General features: G+C 35.1%; 1 protein-coding gene across 5 annotated transcripts in view; it reads left to right on the top strand.

Annotated features, from left to right (window-relative positions):
* KrT95D (phosphofurin acidic cluster sorting protein KrT95D) overlaps positions 1 to 16,402 on the top strand; it is a 1,059,178-nt gene that overhangs the window by 960,548 nt on the left and 82,228 nt on the right. For all 5 annotated transcript variants that reach the window (XM_069825465.1, XM_069825491.1, XM_069825473.1 and 2 more), the window contains one exon: positions 8,265 to 8,419. In XM_069825465.1, the coding sequence (XP_069681566.1) occupies positions 8,265 to 8,419 (155 nt within the window). The remainder of the gene's footprint in view (positions 1 to 8,264; positions 8,420 to 16,402) is intronic.

Below are 16,402 nucleotides of genomic sequence, written 5' to 3'. Positions count from 1 at the left end.
ATAGTTCTCTGAAAATTATTTAAAACAGATTTATAAACATTCCATATATTCAATGGGAAACACAAAGGGACATACACTCTTTTTCCTATTTTAGGACACCTCTCACGTAAGTTATTTCCATGTAGCTTGCTATAAGTTCAACTGTATGACTGATATTTTCATATAATGTGTCGAATACTCGCACTTCTTCGAAATCATGTGAGTGTACAAATGGCAGCGCAATCAATTGTCGCACCTCATTTCTTATGGTTAAATTTTCGTCAATGTTAAACTATACTTCTTTTAGACCTTCATTCATGACTCTTCCAGATGGACTGAGTAAAGTGAAATATACGACCTTTTATACTGGTGTTTGGAAAAGAAGTTTGCATAGCATTCAGTGCAGCAACTTCAAAATCAGTCATGGTCATTTGTGGGTGAGGATCACACCCAGCCATTCTGTATCATTTCTTTAAGTCTTGGAAAATTGTTGAATATGTTTCCTCACTTTTGTGAGTGCACAGGCCATGAACTACAGAGTGTACAGTATTCTTTATGTTTCCGTGAATGGTATATATTGGTGATAAAACATGGTATGCTTTTAAAAGTACCATCTCATAGTAGCATTGGGCTTTGAGTAGATGTTTTGAAGCTTCGTCCGTAACAAATATTATTATTCAATACAAGAATTATACCTTAAGAAAGGATCATTATTTAGAGTTAACATTGCACTAGTAAGGAGACAATATCTCAAGATTATGCAATGTTCCTTGCAGTGGTGGTCTAGTGCGATTTTGGTATTGTTAACTATCCGAAGTAATGCCTACATTTCTGGCACTAAAAGGATTGTTTCATCATTTGTCACAGGCTCATTTATTCTTGTACTATTGATGATGTGGTTGGTTTAGCAAATCTAGTGCTCGTTTCTTGATGTTCGCAACAAGCTCCCTGACTTCAGCTTCTGCCCTTCGAGGATGGTGATTATGTTTCCTACTTTGAAGATTTATTACTTACTTACTTACAAATGGCTTTTAAGGAACCCGAAGGTTCATTGCCGCCCTCACATAAGCCCGCCATCGGTCCCTATCCTGTGCAAGATTAAGCCAGTCTCTATCATCATACCCCACCTCCCTCAAATCCATTTTAATATTATCCTCCCATCTACGTCTCGGCCTCCCTAAAGGTCTTTTTCCCTCCGGTCTCCCAACTAAAACTCTATATGCATTTCTGGATTCGCCCATACGTGCTACATGCCCTGCCCATCTCAAACGTCTGGATTTCAAGTTCCTAATTATGTCAGGTGAAGAATACAATGCGTGCAGTTCTGTGTTGTGTAACTTTCTCCATTCTCCTGTAACTTATCCCGCTTAGCCCCAAATATTTTCCTAAGCACCTTATTCTCAAACACCCTTAACCTATGTTCCTCTCTCAGAGTGAGAGTCCAAGTTTCACAGCCATATAGAAGAACCGGTAATATAACTGTTTTATAAATTCTAACTTTCAGATTTTTGGACAGCAGACTGGATGATAAGAGCTTCTCAACCGAATAATAACACGCATTTCCCATATTTATTCTGCGTTTAATTTCCTCCCGAGTGTCATTTATATTTGTTACTGTTGCTCCAAGATATTTGAATTTTTCCACCTCTTCGAAGGATAAATCTCCAATATTGAAGATTTATTATCCCTTCCAAATTAGATCTGGTTGTGTAAGTTGCATTGGATATCTCTCTTTGAAAACAATGCTAGTAAATGTTTTGGCCATCCCTGCTAGTTAGTCAAAGTGATAATCATTAGCTGTTGTGTAGAGGTTATTAGATGTTGCAGTAAAAGTAGTCATTTTTAATTTTTTTAATATTCAGAATCCAGAATAAATGTCACTACCTAAGAAACTCATGTTAAAACTCCCGCAACAAAAGATACAACTTTTGACAGCTCGTAATGTTTATTTTTTAACTTTTATCTGTTCCTCGAATCTCTCAGTCAGCGAAAACTGAATATGTCACTCACCTTTCTCGTGCCACACACAAAGTGGACACGACGTTGTTACATAAATTATTCTCTAACTTTCCTTCCGCATTTATCTACCTGCCCGTCCACTCACCTGTCGTCCAGATGTCTGTGTGCCTTTGGGGTAAGGGAAGGGGGAATGTTGTTTAGTTACAAAGTCGTGCTTTGATTCTGCATATTCCAAATGCTTTACTAGAGACGTTAGAAGTTGCATCTTTCTCCACTACCACACTAATGTTGTTTTCAGATAAGCATGAATTGTAGACCTAAGTTTGTGAGAAGCCAGTTCATAATATGCATATGATACTACAATATTTGTAGTTTTAATGACTCTAGCAAATCTATAACTATGTGTATTGTACGTATATTATGATCATATCTCACCTTCTTTCGAGAAGTTATCAAGGCTTAGGTTACATGAGAGGAGAAATTTACACTCGCTTTCTCTCGTATATTGAATTATGCATACTTCATCCCCCTCTTATTTATTTGCCTGTTTCTATACTCTCGCTATCATAACATTAATACTCGATCAAACGCGGTAATACCTGAAGTCAAGGACTACCAAACCTTGAAATCCTTTAAATCCAAGTTAGAAAACTATTTTATGACGAGTTGTCAAACTAACTTACTGCTATGACAAGTGTTGTATTGCACGTTTCCACATATTCTCTACATTTTGATATTCCAGTGATATTTATTTTCTTTTATCTGTTTTTTGTTTCATAATTTTCCTCTATGTCTATCATGTGAGAATTCGAAGTACTTATCATAATTTTCCTTTGTGTGTAGGCCTACCTAATAAAAATTGTGTTTGTTATATGCTTTGTACTTCACTATGTTATTACTGTATTATTATTATTATTATTATTATTATTATTATTATTATTATTATTATCATCATCATCATCATCATCATCATAATCATCATTGGTGGAATGCCAGTAGCGGAATTGGACTACCCCATGAAAACCAATCACCAAAGCATTGCCTTTGTCCATCATAAATTACATTTGGATATGCCAGGATTCGAACCCAGATTACCAACTTGGGAAGTCAATGCTCTAGCCATTCAGCTAATGGTACATCATTCTTGTTAAAATAAAAAAAAAATTAATCAGTGATACTTGTACCCTTCAATCTATCCACTCACATGACATTTTTATGTACCATACAGTTTTCATATACTATACCTATAGATTTCAGAAGTTTTGATGTCTTCTGATAGCAAAAAGCAATATGGCTGCCAGTGGCGTAGCATCAATGTAAGCTAAAAAGCTCAGCTTCCTCAGTTAATAACTCCATAATAAACTGCAATTTAGGAACAAAATTATTTATTAATTTTAATACAATTTATATGTATGCCTTAAATTTTGTGATGCGGCAGCTCAGGATGATTTGTGATGCAGCAGTAAACATGAAGCCTGCACACACCAGCTTCCAATCCCCTCCACAGACTCGTTTCTTTCACACATTCTTCTGTTTAACGCACCCCGCAGATTTTCCATCCCTCTCTAATTAAACTACACTGGTCGCAAGGCTCGCAAGAAGCTAGCTTTAGCATTGGAAAAAATTAGCTTCCGAGTTATCCCTTTTCGTGAGTTGTGTTCAGTTGAAGTGTTAGTCTGCACTGTAGCTGATATAATAAATAATGACTGAAATAACAGTTCCTGACACTAATTTATGTAGTCAAAAATAATCTTCTGATAAAAATTTTAATGTTGATTTTTTTTACTTGGTTATTTAACGACGCTGTATCAACTACGAGGTTATTTAGCGTCAATGGGATTGGTGATAGCAAGATGGTATTTGGCGAGATGAGGCTGAGGATTCGCCATAGATTACCTGACATTTGCCTTACGTTTGGGAAAAACCTCGGAAGAAACCCAACCAGGTAATCAGCCCAAGCTGGAATCGAACCTGCGCCCGAACGCAGCTCCAGATTGGCAGGCAAGCGCCTTAGCCGACAGAGCTACGCCGGTGGCTTTTAACGTTGATTGATGTAATTTTACTAACACTCTATCTATTGACCGTTAATATTGTGGTTTTTCTAAATATGACAGGGAGTGAGCTAATGTTAAATTATACGTACTGTATGTGTCAATTTCTTAGAGATATGTGTAAACCATGAAATCATATTTTACTACCACTTGAGGTGATGCCTTATTGGTGTTGCTTATGAGGTTCTAACCAATCATCAGACTGCTGACTTGACATCGGCTACTATTTGTTTTAAGACTGTATTTTTGCAATATGTTTCCTCGTACATGAAAGACAACTTGAGTTAGCTTCCCCCTGCTCAAAATTTCATGCTACGCCACTGACAGCTGCTCTCAGTTCAACATTAGTGTAGTCAGGAGTGGTGCCCATGACTTACAAGTGTGTGAGCTGAACACATTGTGCAGTTAATACTAACTTGTTGCATCACTACCCGTTATTTACTACTGAAGGAAACTACTCAGTTTTCATCATGAAGTCATAAACCCACTTCATTTTTTAATTCTATCTATTCTCGTAAGATAACTGAAAGATAGCTTCATTCAAAATTCGTCCAAGTAGGAGCCAGTCATTGGAATATGTGACAAATTTAGTCGAATTAATTCAATATATTTAAAATTTGTTAATGTTTTTCTTTTTTCCTTTCAAATTGTCACACAATTATTTTTAATAATTATTCTTTATGAATTGATTAGTAGGCCGATCTATTCGAACCCTTATTTAGGGCGGCTTTTTTTTTGTTAAAAAAATATATAAGTCACTAACAGATATGCACATGAGCTGCTAATAACTTCTTTCATTATAATTTTATTATGCTACAAACTTCGACATTTCATTGCACTGCATGGCATGTTTTAATCATGGTACATTTCATCATCTTCACTTACACTGTTGTCAACTTCTTGCCATGTTATTCCGTATAAGAATATTGGATCATCTCATCTGTAGTAATCAGATAATGGGTGGAAAGTAGTAGAATGATTTTAACTTTAAATCAGAATAAAAAATTCATATTTGAAGGTTATAGGAAAAAAACGAGCTTTGTCCAGTTCAGCAAATTGTTTAGGAGAGCAATTTAAAAATCTGTCTTTAGCGTAATTCTTTCCAAGTATGCGAACTCTAAAATCTATCATAGCATTTAGACTATTCACATTATCATAGAGTTTCATTCATAGGATTAAACTATTTGGAATTCTACTCCACACAACATGCATAATTCGTTTTTTAAAAGAAAAGTGAACAAAAGACATTTTTTCCCTGTACCCTTCTTTTGGCTTTAATGTATGCGAACATCTTTCATTACTTGGCATTGTTTCAGAATAATGTAATGTAATGTAATGCCAAAATGTAAAAAAAATTGTACAAAATTGTAAAAATTGTAGAAAATTACTAAATTGTAAAACTATAAAAATTAGTAAAAATTGTAATTGTAATATTGTAAAATGTTGACATGTTCCACATCTTAAAGCTTCATTGCTCATGTAAGATCTATGGAATAAAATAAATGAATGAATGAATGAATGAATGAATGAATGAATGAATGAGATTCTGGTAACTTTAAACCAACATATTATTTATTTATGTTTATATGATTCCAACTGCAGCTATCAGGGATCTTGTAATGATAGAATATATATGAAATGACAGTTAGGAAGGCATTTGGAAGGAAGTGATCTTGGACCATTCAAAGTATTATATTGACATTTTCTAGGAGTGCCTGCCTGTCTATCATGCGAATTGTTTATACGAATCTAATCCATGACTCACCAAATATGGAGTTCAGGCAGTTCTAATAAGCTGTTCTATCAAACACATCTCATTCTTTAATTAATTCTATATGCCCATGCTCTTCAAACGTAAGTTATTGCAAATGAAGTTTCGATGCACTTTCTACTGTTCTTTTAGGTAATTTAATTTAATCCAGACTTTCGTTAATTCGGACAACTTATCCTCCCAATTAGTCCAGATTAACGATATTCTACTATATATAGTTTAATTGTAATAAAAACTAGAGCATTCACTTACATATGTGCAAGTTAGTAATTTTTTATTCCTCCTTACCTCTCACACCTAGTTACTGGTACACAACACACAGCATGAGCACAGGATTGCACATACATGGAAAAAAATATTTTATTTATCTAAGTAATTCATTCACTTGAAAGATTTCTCTTAACTTTCGCTTAGCTTTTAACTGGTATGAATTTTTTTTTTTTTAATTCTTAAAAACAGGACTATTCTTTAAAATAGAACTTCAGAATAACATTGATCTGTCTTGCTTACATTTGTTAAGATCTCGATAATAAGTTTCGAGAAACTTTTATGGATTACCATATTAACTCGTGTAATGATGCTCTTTTTTCCAAAATCTTTTTATTAAAAATTCAGGGTGCTTATTATATAGCCTACTTATAAATGGCTTTTAGAAAACCCGGAGGTTCATTGCCACCCACACATAAGCCCCCCCATCAGTCACTGTCCTGAGCAAAATTAATCCTGTCCCTATCATCATATCCCACCTCCCTCAAACCCATTTTAATATTATACCCTCATCTATGTTTCGGCCTCCCCAAAGATCTTTTTCCCTCCAGCCTTGCAATTAATACTCTATTCGCATTTCTGGATTTGCCTATACGTGCTACATGCCCTGCCCATCTCAAACATCTGGATTTAATGTACCTAATTATGTCAGATGAATACAATGCGTGCAGTTCTGTATTGTGTAACTTTCTCAATTCTCCTGTAACTTCATCCCACTTAGCCCCAAATATTTTTCTAAGCACCTTATTCTCAAACACCCTTAGCCTCTGTTCCTCTCTCAAAATGAGAGACCATGTTTCACAGCCAAACAAAACAACTGGTACCGTAATAGAACTGCTTTATAAATTCTAACTTTCAGTTTTTTTGAGAGCAAACTAGAAGATAAAAACTTCTCAACCGAATAATAACAGGCATTTCTCATATTTATTCTGCGTTTAGTTTCCTTCCGAATTTCTTTTATATTCGTTATTGTTGCTACAAGATATTTGACATATATACTATTATAGTACATATTCCGAAGATATTTGAATTTTTCCACATTTTCAAACGATAATTCCCAATTTTTATATTTTCATTTCGTACTATATTCTGATTACAAGGCATAATCATATACTTTGTCTTTTCGGGATTTACTTCCAAACCTGTATCTTTACTTGCTTATTCCGTCGGATCCCGGCCAACTAGTCACTCATATCGAGTGCACCTCAGCACATGTGTGGACTTCGGTCCTGCGTTCATAGACATCTATGACGTAGTGCAGAGGGCGGCCACTAGAGGGAACCCAAGAGTTGGAGCTTAATCTGAGACGATTCTAACCGGCGTCGGAGTTGTATCCGGTGTGGCTTAGTGGATAAAGCATCAGCACGTAGAGCTGAAAACCCAGGTTCAAATCCCGGAACCGGAGAGAATTTTTCTCCGTTCCATTACTCTTTCATCGTATTAAAAAGAATCTATTTTTGCATTTTATAAAGAACCAATTGTAATAAATTAACTCTTGCTTTTAAAAATTTAAACATGAGAAATGCACCGCAACATTACGATTGTTTATTATCACAAGTAGCAATTGAAAATGTAATGCATGCATTATGCAGGGATCCAACCCCCCCCCCTCTTTACAAATTATTGTCAGAAATTGGGGTGTGTACATTATGCAATGGCATCTTACGCGAGTAATACTGTGTAAATAGAAAGTCTATAGAACTGCGTTCCAGGTAAAGAAATAACTCTGTTCATACTTAACTTATTCTAAAATTTTGTGGAATGCCCCCTGAGCACGAGTATGTATACTAGTCATCTGGAATCTAAAAGCATAGTGGCCGTTAGCTTCGTCTGTAAAACAGAGAGTGAGCATGCGTGAGCATATGCTAAAGTACTGCTTCTACCTACTGCGTGACGTCACTCATGCTTGCAAATCCCAGGCGGGAAGTGTACTCTTTCTGAGTCTGTTAAGAGTGTTTTTTTATAACAAAAAACCAGTATGTATCTTTGTTTCAGCAATAAATTTATCATTTATCACTATCATCCTGCAGCATATATATGTATATATATATATATATATAATTATAAATCAGTCTTTATAACAGATTTGTTACTATGTTAAATTAGGCATATCATAGAATAAGCTGCGCACATTCTTCCTGGCATTTCACAACATGTACTGTAGGCCTACTGTTGGGAAATGCTGACACTACAGTGCAACACTATTCCAATATGGGGTAAGTCGGGCCATGTTTCAGCTGCAACAGCAACGCGAAGCCCCCACCTCCAATCAAGGTGCTGTTAGCAGGGTCGGACAGCTTTGTCAACTCGGTGCTCCGGAACTATGTGGACCAGCTGTCGTTCAAGCCTCCCGACTGGCAGAATTACATCAAGTTCCTCATCGTTCCTCTGGGTGAGTCAGTGATTCTTCTCGTAATTTGCACTTAATTAGAAAACATGGTCACACATGATTCTGCGAGGGGGATCCAGGAAATAACGACCGTTCGCGCATACCCACCGCGCAGCTGACTCCCCTTCCTTGTTTGAAGGTCAACTGGCTTCCTTAACATGTGTTCTCATAATGTTGTGAGTACTGGTTGCAACAAGTCGCCATTGTGCATTTTGTGTTACTTCAAAATGAACGACGTGATTGATAATCCCGCTGACTGTGAGGTGAGGAGTGTGATTCGTTTTTTGAATGCCCGACATTTGAAACCTGCAGAAATTTACCGGCAATTGAAAGAAGTGTATGGTGATACTGTAATGAATGAAAGAAATGTGAGAAAATGGTGCGAGTTTCATCGTGGACATTTGTTCGCCCATTGTTAAACATTTCGCACCATTTTCTCACATTTCTTTCATTCATTACAGTATCACCATACACTTCTTTCAATTGCCGATAAATTTCTGCAGGTTTCAAATGTCGGGCATTCAAAAATCGAATCACACTCCTCACCTCACAGTCGGCGGGATTATCAATCATGTCGTTCATTTTGAAGTAACACAAAATGCACAATGGCGACTTGTTGCAACCAGTACTCACAACGTTATGAGAACACATGTTAAGGAAGCCAGTTGACCTTCAAACAAAGAAGGGGAGTCAGCTGCGCGGTGGGTATGCGCGAACGGTCGTTATTTCCTGGATCCCCTTCATAATATAGGGTGAAGCCACAATATATCTGTTCAGAAGGGACCAGACGTAAAATGAGTGAAAGACAATTATGTAATACATCATTTTAAAGCTTGAAATCTCTATTACTTAGATCCATAGATAATTTTGCAAAAATGTACAGAATTTTGAAAGGGAGCTTGAAAATGTTTCCAGTGGTGTAATTTTGTGTTGTGTATGGGACAAAGTTTAAAAAGACTTAAATTTGAAATAATTTATTTGAAATATTTCTACATATGTTTTCAAAGATATGTACTTAAAAGTCTTTCATACCATATATTTAAAAGATTTATTCAGATTAAAAGTTAGTGGTACTCTGTTAAAAATGAAGATGGTGACCCATACGTAACAAATTAATCGACATTTTTAAACTTTGTGCCTTGTTATCAATGCAGAAAAATTTTTAGTATTTATTTTTTTTAAGTATGGTGTTAAATTGTAACTGAAAATACATTAACACAAAAATTGTGGGGTATGAAATAGGCATTAAATTTTATTTTAAAATCTGTTACTAATGAGACTATTTCCTTAGATATTAAGGAAATTTCATTTTAGGGAGATATATGTTCTGTAAAATTTAAGAATTTATCAGATAGTCAGGTTGCCAACATTATGGAGGAAAAGTCAACCCCCTATTATGGCTTTGATATACATGATAGCAACATATAATTAGTGGCCCATACATAAAAAACTTGATAATTAAAAAGATAAATTTCATTACTTATACGATTTTAGTAGGGCTGCTTGAACTAATGTGATTTTGATCATTGTAATAATTTAACTTGTGAAGGAAGTTTTTGTTTCACTTGTTTGATTAGTTATTTTTTTATTCATAAATATTGGTTACATAATTTTGAGGTTAAGAAGCAAAAATATTTAGGTACAAAATTTATTGTAAATGTTGTATAGGCATACAATATGATGTAATACTCTTCATGGTGTGCCATTATTATCCACTTGTAAGGTATGGCTCCTATGACAGTTGCAAAAGAGTGAGAAAACATAGACAAAAAAATAATAAAATAAATAAAATCCAGAGCTTCGGAAAAGTGAAAAAAAGAAAGGAGAGAGATTGAGAGTATATAAAAATACTTAAGAGATATAAAATGAATAAGAGAGAGATTGATCGAGGAAGAATTTGGAGAAGAGAGAGGAAGAGAGTTCAAAGAGAGAGAAAAAAGTTACAAGCTGCTCAATCTCAGATAACAGAGGCATCAACATCAAAGATTTCACCATAAGTAATAGGCAAGGCATTCAAGTGGGTTGAGCACAATCTTCCAACATGTCGGCCTCGGTAGCGTAGTTGATATAGCGCTGGTCTTCTATGCCTGAGATTGCGGGTTCGATCCCGGCCCAGGTCGATGGCATTTAAGTGTGTTTAAATGCGACAGGCTCATGTTAGTAGATTTACTGGCATGTAAAAGAACTCCTGCGGGACAAAATTCCGACACACTGGCGACGCTGATATAACCTCTACAGTTGCAAGCGTTGTTAAATAAACTATGATTTAAATTTTCTTCCAACATCTCCAACAAAACAAGTTCATGTTCTTTCCAACACCATTCAAAATCTGTCACCTTCAAAGGTAAAAAATAATTTCTGAAAACCTTGAACTCTATTTGATAAGTGAGCTAAAGGAAAGAAAGAAACGGAGTGATGCTCTAAGTGAAGAATAAAAGTGTGAAGTGATACAGTTCTACGGAAGGAATGACATAAGTAGAATAAGACCAGGAAAGAAGGAATATGTTTCTGTGAAAAATCTTGAATCTCGAAAGTGGAAACAAATACAAAAGCATATTTTGATCGTGAAAATTCAAGATGGATACGGTTTGTTAAAAAAAGATCATAATTTTAAAATAGGATTATCCATGTTTAAAACACTGAGACCCTCAGAAGCATTTCCAACATCATACAAAGTTAATAATGTATGCATGTGCTCATATGAAAACATAGAAATGCTTGTGGAAGGGCTGAATAAAATAAATGCCAATATTTGCACTTCCAGCTGATGAAATTAAGATGATTGAATCCAAAATTCAAAATTTGGGTATGTAAGGCACACTCTGAAACAATCTTTTAGTTATTATTGTTAAGTTAAGTTGAGTAGGATAACTTAATACTAGTGTGTCCCATATGTAACCAAACATACGTAACTTACACTTCTCAGAAATTATATTTTTGTGATTGGAACATGTAAAGGAAAATCTTTGATCTGATAGCACATGTTAAGTATATATTGTAAAGTATTAAAATCGAAGACCGATCATGAAGCAATCATATGGCTTTAAGTATCGAACTAAAAGTTGAAACACCTATTACAGACTCAAGAGAAGAGGGTAAAGAGATCAAACATGGACGGGGAATGAAAGGGAACAAAAGAATCGTGTGGAGAGAAGAGGAAAAAGTTAACTTTAATAATTTGTTAGAGGACAAAATGAGCATATTACTACAAATAGGAATACAGGAAGCAATTGATAATAACTTTGATAAAGCAGTCAAACTACTCTACCACAGTATCGAAAGAGCTAGTAGAAGTATGATGCACAGCTTAAATGGGCAAAGGAAGATAGAAAATAGGAGTTGGTACGATTTGGAATGTATAGAAAGCAAAAAGCGATATAAGAAGGCATACAGGAAGTGGAGAGGGAGTAACAGTAGAGATGATAAAGAAGCTTTTCTATATCTGAAAAAAGAATATAAAGACCTACTCTTAGTAAGAAAGAAAACTTTCGCAAAGAATGAGCTTAACAAGCTGAATGTATTAATTAGCAATAATAACATATCAGCAGCATGGAAGGAAATTAAACGGGTGGCGAAGTGGGAGAAAAAGACAAATGAAATTGGGGAAGATGATTGGCTGAGACATTTCAATAAATTAATGAGAAAATGTATGGGTGCTGAGAGTCCATATACCTGTGGTGCGGGCATAAATGAGAGATATAATGAAATACTCGATGAGGATTTTAAATTAGAGGAACTTAGAGACTTTATATTTAAATTAAAAAATAAGAAATCTGCGGGAGTAGATGGAATTCCCATTCAGTGCTGGAAAAAAGTTAGTAGGAAGGAGAGTTGGTTAAAAATATTAGTGAAAATGTTTAACGGAATGAGAAAAAGGTTCAGGATCCCGGACTCGTGGGCTTCAGCAATACTTGTGCCAATTTACAAAGGGAAAGGGGACGAGAAAGATACGAATAACTATAGGGCCATATCACTCTTATCGTGCTTAGGAAAAATTTATACAGGTCTGCTAACAAGAAGGTTAAGATCATGGATGGAGAGGTATGATATCATCTCTGACTTTCAGAGCGGATTCAGGGAAATGAGAAGAACAAGTGATAACATTTTAATCATTAAAACCATAATTGATAAATATCTAAATTCTAAAAGAGGTTGTATGTACTGGTGCTTTATTGATTTAGAAAAGGCTTTTGATTCAATTAACAGAGAGAAATTGTGGTACAAGATGGAAAAAATTGGTATCAGTTCCTTATTTTTAGAAAATATAAAATCAGTGTATAGAGATGTGGGTTTTAGGATTAGGCTAGCAGATGGAAATCTGTCCAAATTGATCGAGCAAACGAGAGGAGTGAGACAAGGTTGTAACCTGAGCCCTTATTTATTTAACATATTTATTAATGATATTTTAGATAATGTAGCAAATGTGAATTCTCATTGCCCAGTGTTAGATAACATACCTATTTCGGGACTACTTTTTGCAGATGACTGCGCTATTGGAACATTTTCGGTCAACAGGCTTCAAAAGGCGATTAACGAAATTAATAGCTTCTGTAAAACTTGGGATCTAAAAATAAACGAAAAGAAATCAAAAGTCCTAATCTGCAAAAAGGGCAACGTGCATAGTAAGAAAGAGAAATGGTACGTGAATAAAGTTCCAATTGATTGTGTTTCCAGATTCAAATACCTAGGAGTGATAATAGACAGTAGGGGAAATTGGAAGTTGCAAAATGAATTGGCACTGAATAAAGGTAAAAATGCACTCCAAGCAGTAGACAGAAGCCTAAATAAATGGCCGAATATTGGGGTGAAGAATTTGGTCAACATCTATAATGCACTAGTAGAATCAAAGATATTATATATAATATTGAGATCTCAGGTAGTAGGTTATCCAGCAGAAACATCGATTAAGTAAGAGCTAAAATGTGTAAAAAATTTTCTAGGAATACCGGAGAATGCTTATAATCTGGCAGCATTACTAGAGATGGGAATCGATTCGAGTCTGGGAATCATTCTAGAAAGGAAAATCAAATATTTAGGTAATATTCTGTGTAGGAATGATTCGGCAGTTATGAAAACATGTATCTTTTGTATGAAAGCCGCTAATTGGAAATCGAATTGGCTGAAGGAGCTGGAACGAGAAATAAGCAGATTAGGTCTAAATTGGCTATGGAGAGAACTAGGGTCTATAAACACGAAAACTATTGGAAGAATAGTAAAAGAGAGGGCAAACGAAAGTTCGAGACAAGATATTTTTAGTAATATTAAAGACCTAGGATCACTAAAATATTATAGGGAGGTTAAGCAGTTTGGGAACAGGAAGAATATGTTAGACTAAATTCAAGGGAAGAGAGAACAGGAATGGCATGGTGGAGATTAGGTATCTGGAGACTCAAGAATAGGAGAGGGAACGTAGAGAAGGATAAATGTCCTTTGTGTGGACTAGCTGAAGACACAATGCATATTGCGCTAAAGTGCCAGGCAACGAATGATTTGAGACACAGTTGGGTAGATAAAAATTTCTACAAATAAATACTATAGTAGGTTATAAAAAAATGAATGGTCACCTAAACATCAGCAATTTGCATAAATTAGGAAAATTTCTTTTTAGAGCTAAAATTAGATGAGAAGAGAAAGTCAAAGCTCTAACGGAGATGGAATTATAAATGTTGAGTAGTCACAAGATAAGAAACTACGAAGAGTAGTCAATTAAGTTAACAGAATAATTCTTAAGAGATTCGGCATAAAATGAAAAAGCTAAGGTAGGAGTTTTAAATACAAGAGCTATACTTATTATTAGTTGTGTACCATTATTATTACTATTATTATTATTATTATTATTATTATTATTATTATTATTATTATTATTATTGTAAACAGAGGATGCTTATAGGTTCATTATGTATTAGTTTGTGTTATATTTGTATTGAGAGTGATGGCGAATTAAGAACTGGAATACATCTAATTCGCCATGACGTGAACAATGATTGATGAAATAAATAAATAAAATAAATAAAATAAAATATTATAAAGTAATGCTGAGCACCAAAAAAAATTTTTAACTATAAGTAATTTTAGAAAAAATGAAGTGAAAATAAACCAGTTAATAAAAGGTGATTTTCCCGTACATACAGTTATTAATTTTATTAATTTTTTTTTTTTTGTTTTGCATTGAAATGGGATTTTGGTTTCCTGACTTTGGTATAATGTAAGGAAAAGCATTCTGTTGAATTATATGTGAGTCTGTATTTTTAAAAACTGTCAATTATATTCCAGTTCAAGAAAATGTATTGCAAAAGTCCCATATGTAACACAGAAATACTGTGGCTTTACCCTATACAGCTGCAAAATGTGTTGTAACCTTCGACTTTTTCCTCAGAATATTTAATACAGGGCAAGATATTAAATAACAGGAATTGTATTCTAAATTTCATGGAGATTTATGCACAACGAAAATTTCTATTTTCGGACACAAAATGGTTTCTTAGTAATGCGCCAAATAGATGTTGATCTAAATGAGGGGTTGGAAAGCAATGGTAGATCATTAATGTTTAAGTGAGGGGTTTGGATTTTTTCCATTGCTGGTTGTCACAATCAAAAATTAAGACACAACTTTTCGAAGGGTGGTTCTCCCTTTCCTTCCACCTGAAGACGAAGGGAGAACCACCCTTCGAAACGTTGTATGACTGATCAGTCATACAGAATAGCTGTACGTAACGATCCCAACAGTAGGTTTTTTTCCTTTCTCTCGTTCCTTCCACCTGAAGACGAAGGGAGAACCACCCTTCGAAACGTTGTGTCTTAATTTTTGATTGTGACAACCAGCAATGGAAAAAGTCCAAACCCCTCACTTAAACACGCCAAATAGATGTCGTGACGATCGAGCAGTATGTGCCTGTTCAATGGCCTGTACCAACATGACCACTCCAATGTTGACTTGAACAACAGAAAAACAATGAAGCATTATTCGTTTTTTGTGGTCAGAGGAAGTGAAACGAGTTCTGGGTACACTATTGTGAACCAGAGAGTAAGAGACAATTGAAGAGATAGAAACACATGTCGTCTCCAGTTAAGAAAAAATTCAAGACACAGGCATCCACTTGGAAAATCATGCTGATAATCTTTTGGGGTGTCAATGGCCCTATATTGGTACACTTCCAGGAAAAGGGTCAAACTGTGAATGGTGCTCGATATAGTGACATGTTGGTAAGCAAGTTGAAGTCCACCTATGATCAAAACACTGGGGAGTTCTCTCAAAAGGAGTATTGGTGCTTTACGACAACACCTCCCCCATACAGTTGTGCATACAATGGATACAATAAGTGATTTTATATTTGGGGTGTTGAAACATCCACCATACAGTCCGGACTTGGCGCCATTGGACTTTCATTTGTTTGGCCCTTTGGAAGAACATTTGGGGGATCAGAAGTTTGCACAAAAGCTTTTTTCTTGAGGCATCCTAAAAGTTTGTGGACAAGTGGAGCAAGTGTGTTGCAAAGCAGGGTAACTATGTCGAAAAATAAGGCAAACACTTTTTCTGTATATATTCTTGTAAAATAGTTATAATAAAATTCATGTTATTTAATGACTTGTCCTTGTAAATTGCATGCTGTCCTTGTCCCTGAATAGATGATTATAAATAGATCGACATGGTGTTTACCTATTTCATTGACCTATAACGAGAAGCAAGAAGGTGAATGCAAGTTCTCCAACATTCCAGGAATGAAAACGAGATAGCGAATACCAGGACTAGAATAATACAGAGTGTAGTTGAATAAATGTATTATCTGTTGGGAGGATTTTTAAGCGTGATTCACAAGACTCCGAAATATAATAATAGAGAACTTAATCACAAGAACTAGACACTGCAGCTTGTAAACCACGTGCTGTGGCAGTCAGGAGGATTGAAGGCTGTTGACAGTACTAATGGCAAATACTGAAGAATGGCATCATTTACATAGAAAAGAAAATGAGGATATTGACCATAAT

This window comes from Periplaneta americana, chromosome 1 (genome assembly GCF_040183065.1).
Source record: "Periplaneta americana isolate PAMFEO1 chromosome 1, P.americana_PAMFEO1_priV1, whole genome shotgun sequence".
In the NCBI taxonomy this organism is placed as follows: Eukaryota; Metazoa; Arthropoda; class Insecta; order Blattodea; family Blattidae; genus Periplaneta; species Periplaneta americana.
The sequence above is the reverse complement of the archived record's forward strand: the minus strand, read 5'-3'. Positions and strand labels throughout refer to the sequence as shown.